The sequence below is a fragment of the Orycteropus afer genome, unplaced genomic scaffold (assembly GCF_000298275.1).
Source record: "Orycteropus afer afer isolate SDZICR_OR568_19922 unplaced genomic scaffold, OryAfe1.0 scaffold00360, whole genome shotgun sequence".
NCBI lineage: Eukaryota > Metazoa > Chordata > Mammalia > Tubulidentata > Orycteropodidae > Orycteropus > Orycteropus afer.
The window spans coordinates 2,327,715-2,349,717 of NW_006921947.1; the positions used below are offsets into that span (position 1 = coordinate 2,327,715).

Below are 22,003 nucleotides of genomic sequence, written 5' to 3' on the forward strand. Positions count from 1 at the left end.
TGAACCGAAAGGTCAGCGGTTCAAACCCACCAGATGCTCTGTGGGAGAAAGATGTGACAGTTTGTTTCTATAAAGACTTACAGCTTCCGAAACCCTGTGCGGCAGTTCTACTCTGTCCCCTAGGGTCGCTGTGAGTCAGAATTGACTCGACGACAGTAGGTTTGGTTTGGGTTGTCAGTGGCATATTTCTTCAGAATTATAGTCAAATTTATAGCAGAACTACACTTCATTTAACATAATTTTTAAATTTTTTTCTCAAAAGTAATACACATAAAGCATATTGCTTGATAGGAGTCTACTTTGTTTTATAAACTGTTGCCAAATATTCCATTGTATGGGTATAATATTCCATTGCTTTTTCTCTTGAAGATCTTGAGTTGTTTTTTTAATCTGTTGTCATTACTAATAGTGCTGCAGTGCATATCCTTGTAAATAACACTTGACACACAGGTGCAGCAAGTACATGTATAGGATAAACTCCAGAAGTAAGAATTTTGGACCAAGAGATACACCAAGTTTTCAATTTTGAGAGCTGTTGCCAATTTTCCTCTAAAGAGATTTTCTTTTTCTATGAACTGTGTATCATTCTTTTACCCTTAGCTGTGAGTCTTTTTCTTGATGATTTTTACATATTAATGAGTGTCTTTTGTTTCTTGTACATGTTGTAAATATTTTCCCAGTTGCAACCTTTTTTACAAAGAACTTTATTTATGTTTTGTATTTTTAAGGTTTTTTTGTCAGTTGGTTGGTTGTTGGATTTTTGGGTTTTTTTGTTTTTGTTTTTCTTTGCCATTCAGAAATTTTTCCTTTTAGTATTTTCCTTTTATCAATTTTTTATGGCTTCTAGGTTTTTTACTTCTGTAAAGATTTACAGCCTTGGAAACACAATGGGGTTCACTATGAGTTGGAATTGACTCAGTGGTGGTGGATTTGGTTTGTTTTCCCTACTTAAATATTATACTTTAGAATTTCCCTGTGTGTTGTTCCAGAGCTTATCTGGCTTTTACGCGTGCACACACACACATGTATATACATATATACACACATGCCTTCAAAGCATTTATCCATCTGAAATTGTTTTGGTATAAAGAGTTGAGATAAAGATCTCACTTGATTCTTTTATAGATGGCTAGCCATTTATCCCACACCATTTATTGCTACCTTTCATTTTCTGGTTTGAAATACTTGTTTAATTTTAAATTTTACTGTCAAATTTATTCTCTTTTCTTGACCAAAGTAATGAATTTTCAATTCATTAAGAGAAGTATTTCTGTACCCACCTCATAGCAGATTGATACCAATTCTTTTCCTTCAGGATCCTTTCAAGTATAGCTATCCACCACTAGTAGATGATGACTTCCAGACACCATTGTGTGAAAATGGGCCGATTACCAGTGAGGATGAAACTTCAAGTAAAGAAGATATAGAAAGTGACGGTAAAGAAACCTTGGAAACAATTTCTAATGAAGAACAGACAGCTCCTGTGAAAAAGGTAATTTTAAGAATGAAATGAAATGGAGTCAAAAGTTGTAGTCTAGGGAGATATGTGTAGGAGATCCTAGATAGAGTGGGAGAACAATGTAGAACAAAACTCAAAATTACAAAAAAAAAAGAAATAGGCCAGGTTTGCTGATCTAGTAAAACCCAAAACCAAACCCACTGCCATCAGGTTGATTTTGACTCATGGCGACCCCCATTGGGTTTCCAAGGCAGTGGATCTTTATGGAAATAGATTGCCCAGTCTTGCTTCTGTGGAGTGGCTGGTGGGTTTGGGCTGCCAACCTTTTGGTTGGCAGACGAATGCCTTGGGCACTGTGCTAATAGAGCTCCTTGCTGGTCTGATGGAACCTGGTGAAATCCCTGAGACTATGACCCCTAGCTACCCTTCAGGTCTGGAATTGAACTGACTCCTATGGCCTCCAGCCAAATAAAAGACCGGCATATGGCTGAACATTTACGTCAAGTATATACACTCCTTGGAGAGATCAATCATGGAAGAACACTGTATACACAGAGAGACCACTCGGAGGACAGTAATGCATAGGAGAGAAGGATATAGGGAAGAGGTAACTATGGGGAGGAAGTGAGAAGAGAGCTGTTACGTTGTGGGAAATTGCAGTCAATGTCATGAGATAAAGTGTGTATGAACTGCTATATGGAAAATGAATTTGCTCTGTAATCTTTCACCCAAATCACAATAAAAATTTGAAAAAAAAAAAGTTGCAGTCTAGCTCCCATCGTGCTACCATCTGGCTGGGTGATTTCAGGTATGTCCCTTAACTTGCTTCCCTTCAGCATCTTTCTATGTAAAAAGAAAGAGGGAGGGTGGGATTAGCTGACCAGTAGAGTAATTTTAATGTATAAAAGACCAATTTTTAGCTTTTGTATAAAGGTTGGCAAAATTTACCTGGAAGGAATTGTTTTATCTAAAATAACCTAAATAATAAATTTAGAACTTTACTTTGATTGAGAATCTCGATTTTGTTTTGTAAAGAACACTTGGTTGTACCTCTTCACATGAGTAATCAGAGGCTTAATAGAGGCACAAATACAATATTAAATATTAAAACTTTTTAATTGTAATTTGGGTGGAAATTTACAAAGCAAATTCGTTTTCCATGCAGCAGTTCATACGAAATCTGTTTCATGACATTGATGCAATTCCCCACAATATAACAGTTCTTTTCCCACTTCCTCCCTATAGTTACCTCTTCCCTGTGTCCTTCTTTCCTGTGCATTCCTACCCCCTGAGCTATCTCCCTGTGCAAATACTACCCTTCAGTTCTCCCATGATTGATCATTCTAAGGAATATATCTGCCTGATGTAAATGTTCACCCCATATGTCTGTCTGTTGTTTGGCTGGAAGCCACAGGAGTGTGTCCAATTCCAGATGTGAGGGGTAACTAGGTGCCATAGTCCCGGGACTCACCAGGCTCTATCAGACCAGTAAACCTGGTCTTCTTTTATTTTTTTTTAAATATGATTTTGAGTTTTATTCCACATTGTTCTCCCACTCTATCCAGGATCTCCTGCACTGATCCCTTTCAGACTGGTTGACAATGGTAGCCGGGCACCATCTAGTTCTTCTGGTCTCATGGTCATATATGCAGTCTACTTGTCCATTGGACTGATTGTTTCCATGCATCTTTGGTTTTCTTCATTCTTCTTTGCTCTGGACAAGGGAGAATTTAAAACTCTTTACATAGCCTTAATGTTTACTTTTTGACCTAATGCCCTGCCAAAATGTCAACATGAAACAAAATTTCATTATCTTTTCTTACTACTTCATAATTTTTTGTCTTTAGGTTAACCCAGCAGAACCAAATTCCAAAGCAGAAGAGAATGAAAAAGTTGACTCCAAGATGAAAGTCTTCAAGAAACCACTGAGTGTGTTTAAAGGGCCCTTACTACATATCAGGTAATATCTGGATTGTATTAGCTGGACCTTTATAATACATCTTGATCATCTTGAGAGAGCTGCAAAATTAGAACGTTTCTTTTGTACCATTTTTGAAACTTACAAAAGTAAGGGTTGTCTCAAGGCTCCCTTCATTCCCAGACAGCAGCTATTTCTAGCAATCGTTTGTTAACTTAGTCCACTGAGTATATGTATAGGGCTCTCCTCACATGTCAGGAAATAAAAGTGAATGTTCAGATTTTAACAATATATCCAAATCATTACATTTTCTTTTGACTGATTCTGTTCTACTTGCATCAGCTCCGAGATGCCAGAAATGACATTGAAGTGCATTTGTCCATTTGACCTTCCAAAGGCCAAAGCTAAACCATAAAACTAGTTCTTTTACTAAACCCAAATTTCAGTCCATCTCTGTTTTTGTTGTTATTTGACCTAAAAGATTCAGGATTATCTCTTTTGCCATATGTAAAGACCTCTTTCTCACTAAAGATCCTTTTGGTTGATAAATCTTTGAAGCCTTATGTTACTACTCCTGTACCAAGTTTTTTCAGTAATGACCTAATATATCATTTTCCATCCCTTTACTTGAAACCTTTAAACCTTGTAGCTATCTTAGGTATATCTCTTATGAACAATACACCCAGACTTTTTTTTTCTTAAATCTGAGGTTCAGTTTATTTGAGAACTGTTATATTTGGATTTGCCTCCACCATCTTTCTATGCTCAGGGGTGCACTTTTTGTTTTCCATGGTTTTACTTTGGCATTTTTACCTTTTTAGAATTTTCTTTATACTTCATTTTTCCCCCTACTTGTTTGGAAGGTATTTTGTTTTATCACTGAAGACCTGCCAAAAACTTGGGCTCTAGCTTATGGGAGGAAGAACAGGCAAGGAAGAAACTGAGCCTGGAGAATAGAAGTTTCTAGGGTCCCCATTTGGGCTCTAACTCTCCTTGCCCCCCTCTCCCTCCCAGGAACCTCCCAGTGCCTCTCCTAGAAACATACAAAGACCCAATTGGCAATAGTGCTGGTTTACTCTCTTGCCCAGAGCTGGACAAAGCCCTTCTGAGAGAGCACCACCTTAAAATATGTATTTTCTACAGTAATAAATATCTCTGATGGCAGAAATTCTGGATCTAAGAGGTACTATTTAAAGATATCTGTCAAAATCAAGAGTTACCTGAAGCCTCACCTTAGTGATTCATCTCTTTATGTCAAACAGAAACACTATCATTTCCATTGTTTTGAGGAATCTGATACAAGATGGTTAATGTAACTGAACTATATAAGCTTTACTTGAGTGTATTATTTTTATTTTAGGTCATGATCATGACAATGGCCAAGAATAGTACATTGTGCATTTTGAGGCTTGCTGATTTTATTGTTTGATAAGCTCTCCCTTGCAGTTCTTATTGCACATTTTATTTCTTATGTTTATTCCTCTCCTTTCTTTCCATTTAGAAAAAGCCTTTACGTGTTACTCTTCTTGGGTGCCGTCAAGTCGGTTCTGACTCATAGTGACCCTATATACAAACAGAAACAGACACTGCCCGGTCCTGTGCCATCCTCACACTCATTGTTATGTTTGAGCTCAGTGTTGCATCCGTTGTATCAGTCCATCCCATTGAGGGTCTTTCTCTTTTTCACTGAGCTCTACTTTCCAAAGCATGATATCCTTCCCCAGGGACTGTTCTCTCCTGATAACATGTCCAAAGTATGTGAGACAGGGTTATACCATCCTCACTTCTAAGGAGCATTAAGGCCATACTTCTTCCAAGACACATTTTTCTGTTCTTCTGACAGTCTATGTATATTTAACGTTCTTTGTCAACACCATAATTCATAGGCATCAATTCTTCTTCAGTCTTCCTTGGTCATTGTCTAGTTTTCACAGTGTACATATGAGGTGATTGAAAATACCATGGTTTGGGTCAGGTGCACTTAGTCTTCAAAGTGACATCTTTGCTTTCTAACACTTTAAAAAGAGCTTTTGCAGCAGATTTTCCCAATGCAATAAATCATTTGATTTCTCGCCTGCTGCTCTTCCATGGGTGTTGATTGTGGATCCAAGTTAAATGAAATCCTTGACAACTTCAGTCTTTCCTCTATTTATTGTGGCTGTAGCAATGAGTTCAAGTGTAGCAAGCATTGTGGGGATGGCACACAACTGGGCAGTGTTTCATTGTGTTCTACATAGGGTTGCTATGAGTTGGAGCCAACTTGACGGCACCTAACAGTGACACAAAATTGAAGCAGCATTTCCTTCTTTGTTTTATTATGTAATTGCAGTATAGTAAATTACATAGTATGACTTTTCTAGCCATAAGTCTTTGTAAACTCCATGGTGGAATTTGCCATGAGCAACTGAGTAGCTCCTGATTATTAGTTATCCACCTGGGGTATTTCTGTTTAGAGTGACATGAAGCACTCTTCTGGGAAGTTCTCTCTCTCTCTCAGGTGTATAGAATTCTGATGTTGGGATTGGTTAGTTTGGCCACTCTGCCAGGTGCAAAAGGAGCCCTCCTAGAGGCAGAAGGAGTCTCTGTGACTGCTGGCTGAGAAAGACGTGCTGCTGAGAGAAACACGCTTCCTGAGAGAAACTTACTCCTGAGAGAAGTGTGCTCCTGAGAGACACGCATTTCTGAGAGAGAGACAATGAGACACACACACTGCTGGGAGAGATACTGAGAGAGACTGTTGGCTGAGAGACGATGGGCTGAGAGAGACTGAGCGTTGTTCCTGAACTTGAATTGTACCCTGGTGCTTCCCTAATAAACCCCATAATCTGTGAGTTCTGTGTGGCCACTGCAGCAAATTATCGAACCCAGCAGAGAGGTGGTGGGTGCTGTGCGAGGAACGGTTGGTGCCAGGGTTGGTGAAAGGGCTGGAGGGAGGCAGCATGGCTGGCCTTGCAGGAATAGGCCTTGGGCTACTGATGGTGATTCTTTCTTCCTCTTGTGGTGTTAGAGGAGGTCAGAAGATGGCGCCTCCCTGCCCCATTGGCAGTAACCTTCCAAAGAATTTAAATAAATACACCTTAAGATTGTGCTGAGTATAGGACTAATTCAGAATCTTCCAAACTCTTTCTTTTTTCCTATTTTGGTTTTGATCTTGGGGAAAACCATGTTGTTGTTGTTAGGTGCCATTGAATCATTTCTGACACAGTGACCCGATGTGCAACAGAATGAAACACTGCTAGTCCGGCACCATCCTCACAATTGTTGCTATGCTTGAGCCCATCACTGTGTCAGTCCATCTCGTTGAGGGTTTTCCTCTTTTTCACTGACCCTCCACTTTACCAAGCATGATCTCCTTCTCTAGGGAATGGTCCCTTCTGTCAACATGACCAAAGTAGATGAGATGAAGTCTGGCCATTCTTGCTTTCAAGGAGCCTTCTGGCTGCACTTCTTCTAGGACAGATTTGTTCCCTCTTCTGGCAGTCCACGATATTTTCTACATTCTTCACCAACACCATAACTCAAAGGCATCAACTCTTCTTTGATCTTCCTTATTCATTGTCCAGCTTTCACATGGATATGAGACTATTGAAAGTACCGTGGCTTGAGTCACATCTACCTTACCCTTACTCATCAAAGTGACATCTTTGCTCTTTAACACTTTAAAGAGGTCACTTGTAGCAGATTTGCCCACTGCACCATGTCGTCTGATTTCTTGACTACTGCTTCCATCGGTGTTGCTTGTGGATCCAAGTAGCATTGGTTATGGGTCCAAGTAAAATGAAATCCTTGACAACTTCAGTCTTAACTCTGTTTATCGTTATTTAGCTTATGGGCCTAGTGGTGAGGATTTTTTTTTCTTTATGTTGAATTATAATCCATACTGAAGGCTGTCATCTTTGATCTTCATCAGTAAGTGCTTCAAGTTGTCCTTGCTTTCAGCAAGCAAGGTTGTGCAGTCTGCATATTATAGGTTGTTAATGAGTCTTCTTCCAATCCTGATGTTTCATTCTTCTTCATATAGTTCAGCTTCTCAGCATACAGATTGCTCAGCATACAGACTGAATAAGTATTGTGAATGTTCTATGGGAAAAACCATAGAATTTCTTAAATAGCATATAATCAAATCATTAAGTTTAAAATACAGAATATATTAGGTATTTGTTTTGTAGTCATTTGATTCAATCTCTTTATACAAATGGGCAAAATTATTAATGAAATATTTTTCTTCAGGCTTATAATTAGTTGTCATTTATTCTGAGTAATACATATGCTTTATGTTTTTGTCACATCATAGCCCAGCAGAGGAACTGTATTTTGGAACTGCAGAATCTGGAGAGAAGAAAACTTTAATAGTGTTGACAAACGTAACTAAAAATATAGTGGCATTTAAGGTAAATATTTATAGATATAGTTAGAATAAACAAATCATGAGTGGAAATTTGCTGTGGGAAGTGATTTTAGACATTATAATTGAAAGATTAATCATTTTGAAATTGAGCAGTGTTGTTATGTGTATTGTAGGAATGTCATACTGCCTCCTAGTTCAAAGCAAAGGGCATTGCTTCTCTACGGTTGGTCGCTGGGATCTGGGTCTCCGTCTTTAATATGCAGTATTAGGCTAATGTCCAAATGGATCCCAGGGTTTAGTGTTTGTTGTAAATAAAAAGCCAAGGGAAATTGTGTTTCATGATATGAATGATTTAATTCATAATAAGAATGAAAGATAAAATTATAAAATCAAAAGTACATTCCCCCCCCCTCAAAAAAAAAAACTCACTGCCATCGAGTCAATTCTGATTCATGGCAACCCCAATTGGGTTTCCGAGGTAGATCTTTATGGAAGTAGATTGCTCAATCTTCCTTCCACGGAGTGGCTGGTGGGTTTGAACCACCAACCTTCTGGTTAGCAGTCAAATGCCTTAGGTACTATGCCACTAGAGCTCCTTATTTTCCCCCCAAGTGAGGTATATTCTGGAGTGTAGTTTAGTTTGGCCACTCATCTGATCCTGAGGATTAGCTGTAACATGACAAAGAGTCTCCCAGCAGCACCCCCACCCCGCTCTCCATTGTACGTGTTACTTCCTCAAAGCTTCTCTTTAATTTAGACGTAGCTACCAGGATCTTCTGGATGTTTTGATTGTCTCCTGTTTTTCAGTTTCTGAATGCTTTTGCAACCTGTGTGTGGGCGTGGGGGTTTTGAATTTGTGTTATTTAATTTAAGCGATTAACAGACAGAATAAAAATTTAACAGATAAATTTTTTATTAGCAAGGCTCAGTGATAAAGTTATGAGTATCTTTTCAAATAGATAAGGAGACTTTTTTTTTCCTATTGGTGGGGGGGGAAATATGTTCTATGCACAAAACCTGTAAAGTTGCTTTGTAAACTATTCATTGATAATGAACTATGAATTTTTCAAAGCTATTTTAAAGCCATTCCCCACCACACCCCCACACCCCAAAAAAACTATTGTGTTCATAAACAGGTGAGAACAACCGCTCCAGAAAAATACAGAGTCAAGCCAAGCAACAGCAGTTGTGAACCTGGCGCATCCGTTGATATAGTTGTGTCTCCCCATGGGGGTGAGTTTTTGTGTGATGGCCACTGTAGGGTGTTGTGGGAGGGACCTGGGACTAGGATTTGCACTCAAATCTGGAAATTAGGGAGTAGCAAGTCACCTACAAATCGCTTGTCTCATATGTAAAATGGGATGGCCTAATGGGTCTCTAAAGCCCTTTCCAACATCGAAATTGGATTGTTTTAAGCATTTAAGATTGTTTAAAAGGAGCACAGTTGAAATTGGATTTTAAACAAAATAATAGTTCTTCATATTTAGAAGAAATTTTCCCATTTTCAAGGTAGTCCCATTGTTTTCTTCCTTCTCCTTAATGCTGTGTTCTAGTATGATGCCTCCAACCACATGTAAATCTTTGTAAAGGTTCCTGTGTGTCTGATGAATTACGCTTTTGGAATGCAGGTTTAACAGTCTCTGCACAGGACCGTTTTCTGATAATGGCTGCAGAAATGGAGCAGTCATCTGGCACAGGCCCAGCCGAGTTGACACAGTTCTGGAAAGAAGTTCCCAAGACCAAAGTGATGGAGCATAGGTATGCTTTTTACTCACAGGCTCTCAAGTGGGTGCTGGGAAGAATTTGCAAGAAATGTACTAACATGGGCAAGGCAGGTGTGTCACTGTCTAGTGTGGCCCCTGAGATCTGCAAGGCTCTAGGGATGCCAAGATGAAAGGGACCTGGTGTTTTCAGGGAGACAACTCATAGCAGAAACATGCCTGCAGGCCAGTGCAAGAATCTGACCTCTTCAGCTTCCAAACACAGATCTCTTGTCCCTGTAGTTCTCCTTGGAGGAATGCTCACCTTGTGCACGAGAATGTGTGTTGCAGCATTATTTGTGATAGTGGAAAACTGGAAAGAAAGAACCTAAATGATCACCAGGAAAGCAATAGTGAAATGCGTTTGGCCATATCCCTGCTAAGAACTACTCTAACAAATAATTGCCAAGCCCATTACCATTGAGTCAGTTCCAACTCAGAGGCATAGTCTGTAGCCCTTCAGAAAGGTGAGGTGTGTCTGTCTGTTCTCACATGGAAAGATGTCTGTGATGTGTTATTAGGTAGAAGAAAATGTGGTCACAGAAAAATACATATGACATTCTCCTATGTAATTGGAGGAAAATGTGTGAGTGTGCAGATATGTGCATACATGTACATGCATATAAGTGTGCCAGGTAGTGATAATGCCTTGAAAAGATGCACAAAGAAAGGGTAGACTAGAGAAGGGTATGTGCTGTGTTGTTTTGTTTATTGGAGTGGTCCTCAGTCGGGAGGGGGGTATCCCCAGGAAACTTTGACAATGCCTAGAGACATTTTTGGTTGTGACAACTCGGGGGAGATGGTGCTACTGGCATCAGGTGGGTAGAGGCCAGGAAGGTGTTTAACATCCTACAATGCACAGTACAGCACCCAGCAGAAAGGATTGCCCAGCTCAACATGGCACTAATGCCAGATTGAGAAACCTATAAAGGGTAGTTAAGGATGGCCACTCTGGGGACATTTGCGCAGCGGTGGAAGGAATTGAGAGAGCAGGCCCCATAGATAACTGGAAAAAGAGCTTTCCAGGCAGAGGGACATAAATGAAAAAGGAGAGCACTTGGCCTGGGTGGGGAACCACACAGAGGGCAGTGTGGCTTGAGTGGGAGGGGGAGCGTGGTGGGAGATGAGGTCAGAGAGGTCATTGGGAGCCAGATCAGGGCTGAAGCGAGGACTTTTTGACTTTGAGCGAGAGGAGCAGCCATTACAGGATGCTGAGCAGAGCTTTGAGATGAGTGGCTAATTGTTTTAAGGGATTGTTCTGAAAACTAGGTGCAAAATAGACCATGGGCAGGCACAGGGGGAAGCAATGATCCTGAGCGTTAGCACTTAACTAGAGCTGACTGTGCCATCACAGTTCTGAGCGCTTGATATTTGTGTGCTCTTTTACTCTGAAACAGCCCAGTGAGGTAGGTGCTGTCATGGCCCCCATTTTCATAGATAATGAGAAACTAGTAATGGTCATGGCCAAAGGAAATCTTCAAAAACAGCAATGAAAGAATGTAGGCTGGAACACAGTGGTAGCGTGGTGCCTAAGGCATCTGACTGCTAACCAGAAAGCTGGCAGTTCAAACCCACCAGCCACTCCTCAGAAGGAAGACTGGGGAATCTACTTCCATAGAGATACCACCTCGGAAACCCAAGGAGGGGTCACTATGAGTCAAATTGACTCTACAGCAGTGAGTTTGGTTTTTTGGTTTGGTTGGAACATAGTGAAAGGATCCATGGTAAGAGAGTGAGAGAGGCAAGTGGGCCCAGAGGAGGAGCAGGGTCACAATCATAAAGCCCCTGGTAAGGCAGCAACCCCATAGGATTTGCCCTTGAAAAGGTCACACTCCATTTGTAGAATGGAAGAGAACAAGAGTGGGTCCAGAAGAACAAGTTGTTATTTCACTTGTCCCAGCAAGAAGGGATACAAGTTTGACCTTGCCTGGGGGGCTATTAGATGACCACATAGTGGAGAACAGTCTAACAGAATTAGGAGGCAAAGTAGTCGGCTCTGTGGCTACTGTCCTTGAGAGGAGAGAATGCTTCCTGGAGGAGGGACTGGTCCGTGGTGTCACATGCTCCCATGAGGTCAGGAAGGGTGAGCTGTGAGCAGTGGTGTTGACATCACAGAGGTGATTAATGACCTCCTGGAGAGCTCGCTCACTGCCTGGAGCCAGGGTGAATGGCCATCCTCCAGAAGCTGTAGAGCCCGAAGCAGTAGAGTTATTCTGGAGGTTTGGCTTGTTGGGGACAGGTTGGGGTAGGATTTAGAAGGAGGGATATGGCGTTGATGGACGGAGGGGTGGTTTTGTTTGGGGTATGTAAATGGGAGAGCTTTGAGTGTTTTTTAAAAGCCAGTAGCAAGGATCATTTGAGGAGGAGAGGTAGAATATACAAGATCCATGATGGGTAGTACACTCCCTGAGATGGCAGAAAGGGCCAGGACTTTTCCTGTCGGAGATGACTTAATAGTCCTTTGAGACTGGGGTAGTGTTTGGTTATGCTTTGTATGTCTGTTTCTCTGTGCTCAGTGGCGGGCTTTCCTGTGGCTGTCAAGGGATCACAGGGAGTGGGAGGCTCAGTGGTTTGGTACTGAAGGCCCAGCAAGTGCCATCTCCTATCTGGAAAGGGTTGTTGTTGTTGTTATGTGCCGTCGAGTCGGCCCCGACTCATAGCGACCCCTCCTTGGGTTTCCGAGGCAGTATCACTACGGAAGTAGGATTGCCCAACCTTCCTTCCGAGGAGTGACTGGTGGGTAGCTCCCTTCAAATCTAAGAGATTGGATGAATTCTACCGAATACCTTCTGAAAAGCTTTCCATCACATGCTGTGGATTATTGCGCAGTACAGGTTTCCCCCAGTATCCGAAAGTAGAACAATCCTGTGAAACCTTCTGTAAGCCAGAATGACATAGAATGGAGAAGCGATTACCATTAATTTATAGAGGAACAATTTTTGAGCATTCCCATACCCCAAAAATAACCTAACAAATCATACCAAATAACACATAAGACTTAAACTAACACATAGTGTTCACAGATGTTCAAACTAAGGTGACCTGATGCTGAGTGTAGTTCCGGGGAGAGAGCTTGGCAATGGCAGGCTTGCTGCTCAGGGTGTGTGCCACCTCTTTACTGGCCCGCTCCAAAACAAACTCTGAATGTTAGTTTCACTTTTCATCATTTTTCATAAAAGCGAACATCCTCTGCAGAGTTCTTTCAGTTAGCGAAAACAGGTACTAATATAGGTCTTTCCTAAAAGAGAAATGGTATAAAGTGAACCTCAGGAAAGCGGAAGGTAACTGGATTTGTAATGTTTCCTGTTATTTATAACTGTGTGAAAAAACTGGGAGATACAGACACGCTAAGCTGCCTGCCACCTTGGCTGTATCTGGGGAGAGGATGAGAGGTGTGAATAGTTTCCACACCTGTTTCATATACTTTTGTGTTTGATTTGTTTTCATTTTATATTTTACTTCTATAAAAAAATTTCACTAACAATTTATTAAAGTTATGTTTACTTTGGATTTTTATAGGTTGAGATGCCATACTATTGAAAGCAGTAAGCCAACCACTCTTACATTAAAAGACGGTCCTTTTAACATGTCAGATAAAACCAGTGAAGATATATGTCTGCAGGTAAGATTTCATGCCTCCAAATTGAGATGCAATTGTTCATGTGAATCAGCGTCAGAAATTTTTCCCACTGGCATACGGAAGTATCTTTGGTGTAGACACGCAGAAAGACTGTCTCCTTGGTGAAAGGAAGGCAGATCAGAAACAGTAAGAAATGTGTTCTACTTTTGGAGCTTTTCATTTGGAATAGGGCTGGATAGCATAGGACCAGGTGCTTTGGGGAGTAGCAAAGAATTCCATCTAGTGCACAAAGTACCAGGGGCACATTTAAATAAAATGGAGGGGAGCTCTTTCTGAATAGCCCATGGGAGCTGCAGGGTTCTGTCCCTTCAGGAAGTGATTGCTTTGCTCCTTTCTCAGCTAGAAAATTATCCCTTTAAAAATGAGGGTAAATGGATACATATCTGCCTGGCAAACCTGATTCTCATTGCATTTCCAGCTCTGAGCCTTTCAGAGTAGATGAACCCCATCTCTTAAATGTTTGGATTTCTAATATTCCTGTTTGTCATTTCCTTGAGGAATTTACTGTTTCATTAATACACGTCTTTCATCCCTTTTCCCTCTTTAGCTCAATCGTTTACTAGAAAGCAATAGGAAGCTTCAAGACCAAGTCCAGCGTTGTATCTGGTTCCAGCAGCTGCTGCTTTCCCTAATGATACTCTCGCTTGCTTTTGTTATTTCTTTCTTCTACTTGTACAGTTAGAGGAGTGGCACCCAGTAGGCAACGTGGCTCATTCATCTGTTAGTTGGAACAAGTAACTGACTCACAGCTTCTCCACCAAGCCAGAAAGCGCTAGCGGTGAGCACATCTGTGCTTTCTAGAAGGAAATGTGCAACATCTGGAGAGAGGGGGCTAGATACATGTCTTAAAAATAAACTGCTAGAATAAAGAATTACCTTGCAAATGAAAAAAAATGGATTTCAAGAGATTATTTAGTCCATAAGTAAAGGCATATTCATGGTGTAAATTAATAATAGTTTAAAGAAATTTATTTATTTCCTTTTGGTTTGAATGCTTTTAAAGCTTGTTTAAGTTTTATCATGTATATACATTAGCTGAACTGAGAAGTGTAAGTAAAATGCTTTGTTGCAGCCAAAAACTGTAGTGTGCTTTGTATGATGGAATTATTACAGCTGAGCCAACTTGCTGGCTTTTCTATACTATGTATATAGGAGAACATGTATATGGGAAAAGAAAACCGACTTATACAGAATAATTTATGTAATCATGACTTTGTCAATTTGAGAATTTCTTCCAGATGATAGTCACCATTCTTTTGGAATGTAAAACTCTAATGCCAAACCACCAGAAGCCTCGCTTTCTCATCAGTATTCCTTATTAACAGGCTGCCTTTTATTAATCTGGGGCTTTTTTAGGAAACTTTAGAAAACTGAGTTTTCTTGGATTTTCTTTGAATTCCGGTAGTAATGTCCAGAAGGAAATGTCTTCAAGCAGGTCCTCTTTACAGCCCTCTTGCGCTATTGCATGTTCTTGCTGGGGCTGGACACTGAGCCTGTCACTGGATTTGTCAGAGAAGCCAGACCCTGCATTGGACCAGCCTCACTCTCCTTCCAGATCAGGGGAGTCTCTTTGTGGACCCCACGTTGCACTTACCCTCCCTCCTTCTAGATAACAGGAACTGGATCATTTGTTTTCATTAGTGTTTCAAGCTCCATGGCAGGATATTTCCTTTGCACTTCAGTTCCTTGTTAAAATCAGCCGTGGGAAGGAACTTACGAAAGGCTGGAGCGTCCATGAATAAAACTTAGAAGCTCCTGTGTCAGCTATCAGTTTAAAGAATGAAAACTGGAACTTTTGATGGACTACACAGCTTTCCAGCCAGGGGGAAAGGACCTGCTTGGTTTTCTGCCTTTGCTGCACTAACTCCCGATATGGTTCCTAATGCCCCAATGATACCCTGTGCAGGAGCAGGGCATACCACAGTGCAGTTTGTTTTATCAGTCACAGGCTCCTTTGCAGTCCATGAGGGTGGAAATGCAAATCGACTTTAGATGAAAGAAAATGCAGTCCACCTGTAAAATACATCTGCAGTTTAGATCGGGTCGGGTTTAGGGAATTACTGTTGTTATGATTCTGAGGTGTAGTGTTGTCAGCTTTCATCTTTAGAAGTGGAAGTTTGGAAATTGAGTCATGAAACATGCTGTGTTAGAGTTCCTTGGAAACTGACCTGGGAAATGAAACCTTAAAAGGCCACAGGTCTGATACTCTGTCTTTACTTGGATTGGTTTTTCTGTTGCAGTTTACCAACTCCAGATGGGAAACAGACTGCAGTCCACCCTAAGTACTTGTCATCACAGTTTCTCCCTGTTTGTGTGCACCTTACATGTCAAATTTTTGTCTCTAATAGAATCCAATCCCAAAGTAATTGTGTATGTTTTTTGTTCCTCTGCAAGTAACTGAGGAAACCACGAGGCAAGCTTGGGACTGTGTTGTGCTAACAGTGTCCCTTTCATGTCTCACGTGGAAATTCTGTTGACATGCTTGGTGTCTGCTTCATCGTTCATTATTGAATTTAATAACATGTCTCGCTGACATTTGTGTGTCTGTTAAATGTGACTAGGCTGAATTATTGAAAATTAATGATAACATCAAAGGTATCTGACAACTTTTGTGCTTGTCTTCTTTAATCATACACATTTACATTTGATTTTATGCTATCTTCCTTTGATTTTATTCAATCACATTTGTATGATTCTTTTTGGAACTCTACGGTTTGTCTTTCTGTGACTGAGAATTTTATTATTAATCATGTCATTAACTGTTCATGACCAAATGTCCAAGGACCAGCGTTCAGATTGAGAGTTTTGTTTTCACTTGGGAATAGAAATTAATAAATTCTCCTTGAAAACATTAATGAAATATTATTAAATTAATCTGCAAGTATCCTAATGTGATTGCTGGTAAACTTAGCCTCAAATTTCATAATAGTACCATAACTGTTTTTATATCTTGCCACTAATTTTGACTGGATTTAATAGCACTTTATTGTACAATTGCAAAAGAAAAGAAAATACATTCCTAGAATTGTTGCCAGTATAATTTCTCTAATGTTCTGGTGCTTTTCATATATTTTCAGTATTTTTATTACTATATTGATATTTTCTTTGTATAAATTGATCAAAAGAACATGTTTTCTATTTTAATATGTTTTAGAAAAATAATTACATTTATGAAATAAATATCATCAGGAAAAAACTCTGGTCTCTAATTGATAAAACATTTCTTAGACTCAGTGTGACCTTTTAAGGATCATATTCATTTCTTTTGACTCCGCTTGCTTTGCATTTTTACAAGGTCAGCACCGCAGACTACCAAGGATGCAATCCCGAGACCAGGTAAACATGCCTGGCCGTGGAATTCTCCATCCCCGCCCCCCCAGCTTAGCAGTGAACCCATGATATAGCTTGAGGATCCATTACTGAACCTAGAGCTATGAGGAGTCAGAATTGCCTCAAGTCCCCCCACTCCTAGTATCTACACCCCTCCCCTTTCCTGCCTGACAGGAGCAAGCAGGAATGGGACTACCAAGAGGTCCTGCCTGGTTGTGGGGCACATGGAAGATGGCAGCCTGGCCCTGGGAATGTTCTTTGCAGTGAAGCACACAGCACTGCCCAGGGAGTGGGTGCTAGGCACTGGGGAGGAACCCCCAGGATGGTTAATGTCTGGTCCCCTCACCACTGGAAGACAGCCTCCCAAATAGCAGCTACATCACAATGCAGTGGACAGGGCAGGTCGATCTTCTAAACTTTTCCATTTAGAAGTGGACTTTTAGAGGTTAGAGGTAGAAATGCCAAGCCAAGTGGGAAGAGAGTCCAAACCATCTGATAAATTCACAAGAGACCTACAAAGACAGGACATTGACCTAAGGAGAAGCATACTCACCAGGGCCTGTGAGGGAGTGGGCTCCTTTCCTGAAAGACCATGTATAGGAAAAACAGCACCTGTGGGGAGGAGGTCCAGCTAGGAAAGACCGATTACAAGAATCATCAGCTCTTGAGGTTGCCTGATGTCGGAACAACATGGGCCCCCAAAATAGAGGGCTCTTCTCCCCCTCACCCAAAGGGACAGAATGGAACCATTCCCACTTATTCCAACTGAGACAGTGTTGGGAGTGAGGGCTCTCGGGTAAGACTACCTGAGTTTAAGTCCCTCCTCTGCCAGTTGCTGCCAGTCCAACTGGGGCATGTTAACTAAGCTTGCTCAGCCTCAGTTTCCCGTTCCTAAATGAGTTTGATCATCATACTACTCTGTAGGACCGGTGTGAGAATGAGATGCGATGATCCTCTGAAACCCTCCCTGGAGAGGTTAGCCTCACTGTGCTGATAGCTTGCCTGCGCCTGCTTCCAGCTTCCATAACTTTTCACACTTGGCTTGATATTCCTGACTATCCCATTTTGTTCAAAGCCAGATGTCAGCTCTCCAAACTTTTCCATGCTTTGTATTCCTACCCTTGCTTTCTTGACAGCTCACTTTGAATTCTGGTTCCCAGGAGAGGGACACACCTAAACCAAAAAACCAAACTCACTGCTGTCAAGTCGGATCTGACTCAGCGAACCCTCCTTGGGTTTCCAAGGTGGTATCTCTATGGAAGTAGATTGCCCAGTCTTCCTTCTGAGGAGTGGCTGGTGGGTTTGAACCACCAGCCTTCTGGTTAGCAGTCAGATGCCTTAGGCACTACGCCACCACAGCTCCCAGGGACACATTTAGAAGGCTTGTGATAATGAGTCCTGTAAAGGAGTGTTGCTGCAGGCTGAGGCAGGCTGGGGTAGGATGCTTCCTACCACCAATGCACACACATCCACGAAGCACACCACACATGTGTAATTAATCTTGCAGTGTTTCCCCCGTTATAGTTTCCCCTTTGTAACAAATCAATAAAATGACCACATGGGATTTTTCACATCTGCATCTCCGTTTTGTCTTATTGAGCAAAAACTGTTGCTGTTGTTGTTATGTGCCGTCGAGTCAGCCCGACTCATAGAGACCCCTCCTTGGGTTTCTGAGACAGTATCACTACAGAAGTAGATTGCTCAACCTTCCTTCCGAGGAGTGGCTGGTGGGTTTGAACTGCCAGCCTTCTGGTTAGCAGTCAAGTGTCTTAGGCACTATGCTACCATTTCCAAACATTCTCATACCATCCCTCCCTGCCTCCTGCCCCCACCACACAGAGTAAGACTGCTATCTCTTGCACATGTAAAAATATTTGAGGACAATTGTGGCTTAAATTAGGAAAACAGGAAGAAACATCTCCATGCCCTGTAGTGGCAAGATATGTGCACATTTTCAAATCTTTCTAGAGTATAAATTTGAGGGGTTGGTATGTCTGCAAAACCCTTTCTGCCATATTACATAACACCATGGAAGTGGCATGCTATATTATTCCTGAGTGCCACCCGCACCCCAAGGGGAGGGCATTCTCAACAGTGTGTGTTAGGTGGGACACGCAAGTTCATCCAACTCAACCCTGTCATGTTAACAGACCAGGAAACAGGCTCAGAAAACTGAACCCAGTCTTAGCTAGTGTGACTAATAGCTTTGAGTTCACAGATGTTCTTCACCTGGAAGGAAATGGACTAGAACTTCAGGATTCCAGGTACCAAATGACAGGAATGGGGGACTGGATGCTTTTGCCTCAGTTGGCTTTCTTCAGCCTCTTAGCTTTAGCTCACACAAATTCTCAACCTTTTATAAATAAGCTGCTGAGAGAAATTATGTCACCACTATTTTAAACATTTGTTCAATTGTAAAAACAGTTGAGAAAGATTATCATAATGAGTTCATGTACTAGAGCAAAGGGCACTTCCAGTAAGTATGTGCTTTGGTAAAGGATGCACTAGTACAAAACAATTGGCTTTTTTTAACTTTCCTGTATCAGAATAATCCATTCACTTAAGGTAGTTTATTTAAGATGATGATAGTTTTCTTGGAGGTACACTCTGTGAAAGTAACTAAATGAAAAGGTTAAAACTGTACCAAAAGAGGAAAGAAAGAAAGGTCCTTTACTCCAGAGACCGGCATCAGTTTCCAGCATTTATATATATTGACTTTGGCTCAAATTCCAGTGCCTTGAGTTCTGTTATTCCAGAGGAGCCCTTGCATGTTTTCAGATCTTTCTAGAGCTAAGGTGTATGTATGTGTGTTAGGAAACTCACTGATTTCCCATCGGAAAAAACTCAGTGATCTCCTGACTCATTTCTGGAAGTCATCCCAAACTGTCCTGCATAAACTTACTATTGCCCCACAAATTCACTCTTTTTATACCTATCTCTAATATATTGGTTAGCAATCAAATGCCTTAGGCACTATAGTACCAGAGCTCCCTTTTGTCTACCTAAAACTCTCTCTCTCTCTCTTTCTCTATATGTGTGTGTGTGTGTGTGTACACATACATATATATGTGTATATATATATATGTGTGTGTGTGTGTGTGTGTGTGTGTGTGTAGAGTAAGATGTTGTTGTTGTTGTTATGTGCCATCAAGTCGGACCCAAGTTATAACGACCCCTCCTTGGGTTTCCGAGGCAGTATCACTACGGAAGTAGATTGCCCAACCTTCCTTCCAAGGAGTGGCTGGTGGGTTTGAACCACCAGCCTTCTGGTTTTAGATAAATAGATATGGATATAGATGATATAGATATAGATGATATAGATATAAAACCACCCCAGTTGCCATCAAGTTGACTTCAACTCATGGCGACCCCATTTGTATCAGAACAGAACTGTACTCCAGAGGGTTTTCAATGGCTATGATCTTTTGTAAGTAGATCACCAGGCCTTTCTTCCAAGATGCCTCTGGGTGGGTTCATCCTGCCAATCTTTCTGTTAGTGGTTGAATGGTTAACCAATTGCCCAACCCATGGACACCCTAAACCCATTACCGTAAAGGTGACTCCAATTCATAGCATAGGACAGAATAGAAGAACCCCATAAGATTTCCCAGGCTGTAATCTCTATGAAAGAGAACTGCCACATATTGCTCCTGCAGAGCGGCTGGTGAATTTGAATCACTAACCTTTCAGTTAGCAGCTCAGTGCTTAACCTTTGTGCCAGCAAAAGTCCTTTGTGTGTGTGCGCGCACGCACATGTGTGTAGTTGTTATTAGCTGCTATTGAGCTAGTTCTGACTCATAGCAACTCTATGCATGACAAAATGAAAAGCTCCCTGATCTCACGCCATCCTCACAATCATTGCTGTGTTTGAGCCTATTATTGCAGCCACTGTGTCAATCTATCTCACTGAAGGTCTTCCTCTTTTTTGCTGACCACCTACTTTACCAAGCATGATGTCCTTCTCCAGGGACTGGTCCCTGCTGATAACATGTCCAAAGCATGAAAGATGAAATCTCACTAACATAACAACTTCATTCTAGTTGTACCTCTTCCAAGACCTAATTGTTCGTTCTCCTGAGAGTCCATACACTTCACCAACACCATATTTCAGAGACATCAATTCTTTGGTCTTTCTTTTTCATTGTCCAGTTTCCATGCATATGAGGTGTTCTGGTTACGTAGTGCCACTCTGACAGGAATATACCACAAATGGGATGGCCTTAACAAATAGGAGTTTATTCTCTTACAGTTTGGAGGCTTTAAGTCCAAGTTCAAAGTGCCAGGCTCTAAGGCCTGGGTGAAAGCCCCTCAACTTTGGGGTTCAGCTCTGCCTCCTGCTCCCGGCCCACTGGAGCTAGAAGCATCTCTTCACTCAGACAGCTGCTGGCTGCTGAGGCCGACAAACCCAAGGTTGACAAGTAAAAAGGCACAGTCCCGATGTTACCAAACCACATGGTGAGCCATTAACTTAAGTCCATTGTAAGTCCCAAGATCAGCAGAGCATAGCAGGCTGCTGAGCAATGACACAGCTACATACAGGGTCCAAGCGTGCCAAAGGCTAGAGACCATTCCCCAAGGCTTCTCCTTATATACAAGAAGCAGACCACACACTGCTTGTGGTAGATCCCACCATGGAGTTGATTGCCAGTCTCATCATGGAGAATACTACATCCAGTTGCCCAGCCACTCAACCAGGCCCAGCCAAGTTGACACACAAACTGAACTACCACATGAGGCAATCAAAAATAACATGCCTTGGGTCAGGTACACCTTTGTCCCCAAAACGATATCTTTGCTTTCTGACACATTAAAGAGCTCTTCTGTAGCAGATTTGCCCCAATACAATACATCATTTGATCTCTTGACTGCTAATTCCATGGGCTTTGATTATAGATCCAAGCAAAATGAAATCCTTGAAAACATCAATGTTTTCTCCATTTATCATGATGTTGTTTATTGGTCCAGTTGTGAGGATTTTTGTTTTCTTTATACTGAGGTGTAATCTATACTGAAGGCTGTATTTTGATCTGCATCATCAGTAAGTGTTTCAAGTCATCTTCACTTTAGCAAGCAAGGTTGTGTCATCTGCATATTGCAGGTTGTAAATGAGGCTTTCTCCAATCCTGATGCCCCACTCTTCTTTGTATAGGCCAGCTTCTCAGATTATTTGCTCAGAATACCGATTGAATAAATATGGTGAAAGGATACAACTCTGACCCACAACTTTCCTGATTTTGAACCATGCTGTATACCCTTGTTCTGTTAGGACAACTGCCTCTTGGCCTGTGTACAGATTCTGCATTAGCACAATTAAATGTTCTGGAATTTTCATTCTTAAAAATGTTATCCATAATTTGTTGTGATCCACATAGTCAAATGCCCTTGTATAGTCAATAAAACACTGGTAAATATCTTTCTGGTATTCTTTGTTTTCAGCCAAGATCCATCTCATAACAACAATGATGTTGTTGTTGTTAAGTGCCGTCGATTCATTTCCGACTCATAGCGACCCCATGCACAGCAGAATGAAACACTGCCTGATCCCACG

At 41.3% G+C, this 22,003-nt stretch overlaps 1 protein-coding gene across 1 annotated transcript in view; it reads left to right on the forward strand.

Annotated features, from left to right (window-relative positions):
* The window catches only part of MOSPD2 (motile sperm domain containing 2), a 45,638-nt gene extending 31,831 nt beyond the window's left edge, over positions 1–13,807 (forward strand). The window contains exons 8-14 of the mRNA XM_007952831.2: positions 1,316–1,492; positions 3,307–3,419; positions 7,672–7,768; positions 8,862–8,958; positions 9,354–9,483; positions 13,005–13,107; positions 13,673–13,807. Of these exons, the coding sequence (XP_007951022.1) occupies positions 1,316–1,492; positions 3,307–3,419; positions 7,672–7,768; positions 8,862–8,958; positions 9,354–9,483; positions 13,005–13,107; positions 13,673–13,807 (852 nt within the window). The remainder of the gene's footprint in view (positions 1–1,315; positions 1,493–3,306; positions 3,420–7,671; positions 7,769–8,861; positions 8,959–9,353; positions 9,484–13,004; positions 13,108–13,672) is intronic.
* Positions 13,808–22,003: the final 8,196 nt, after the last annotated feature.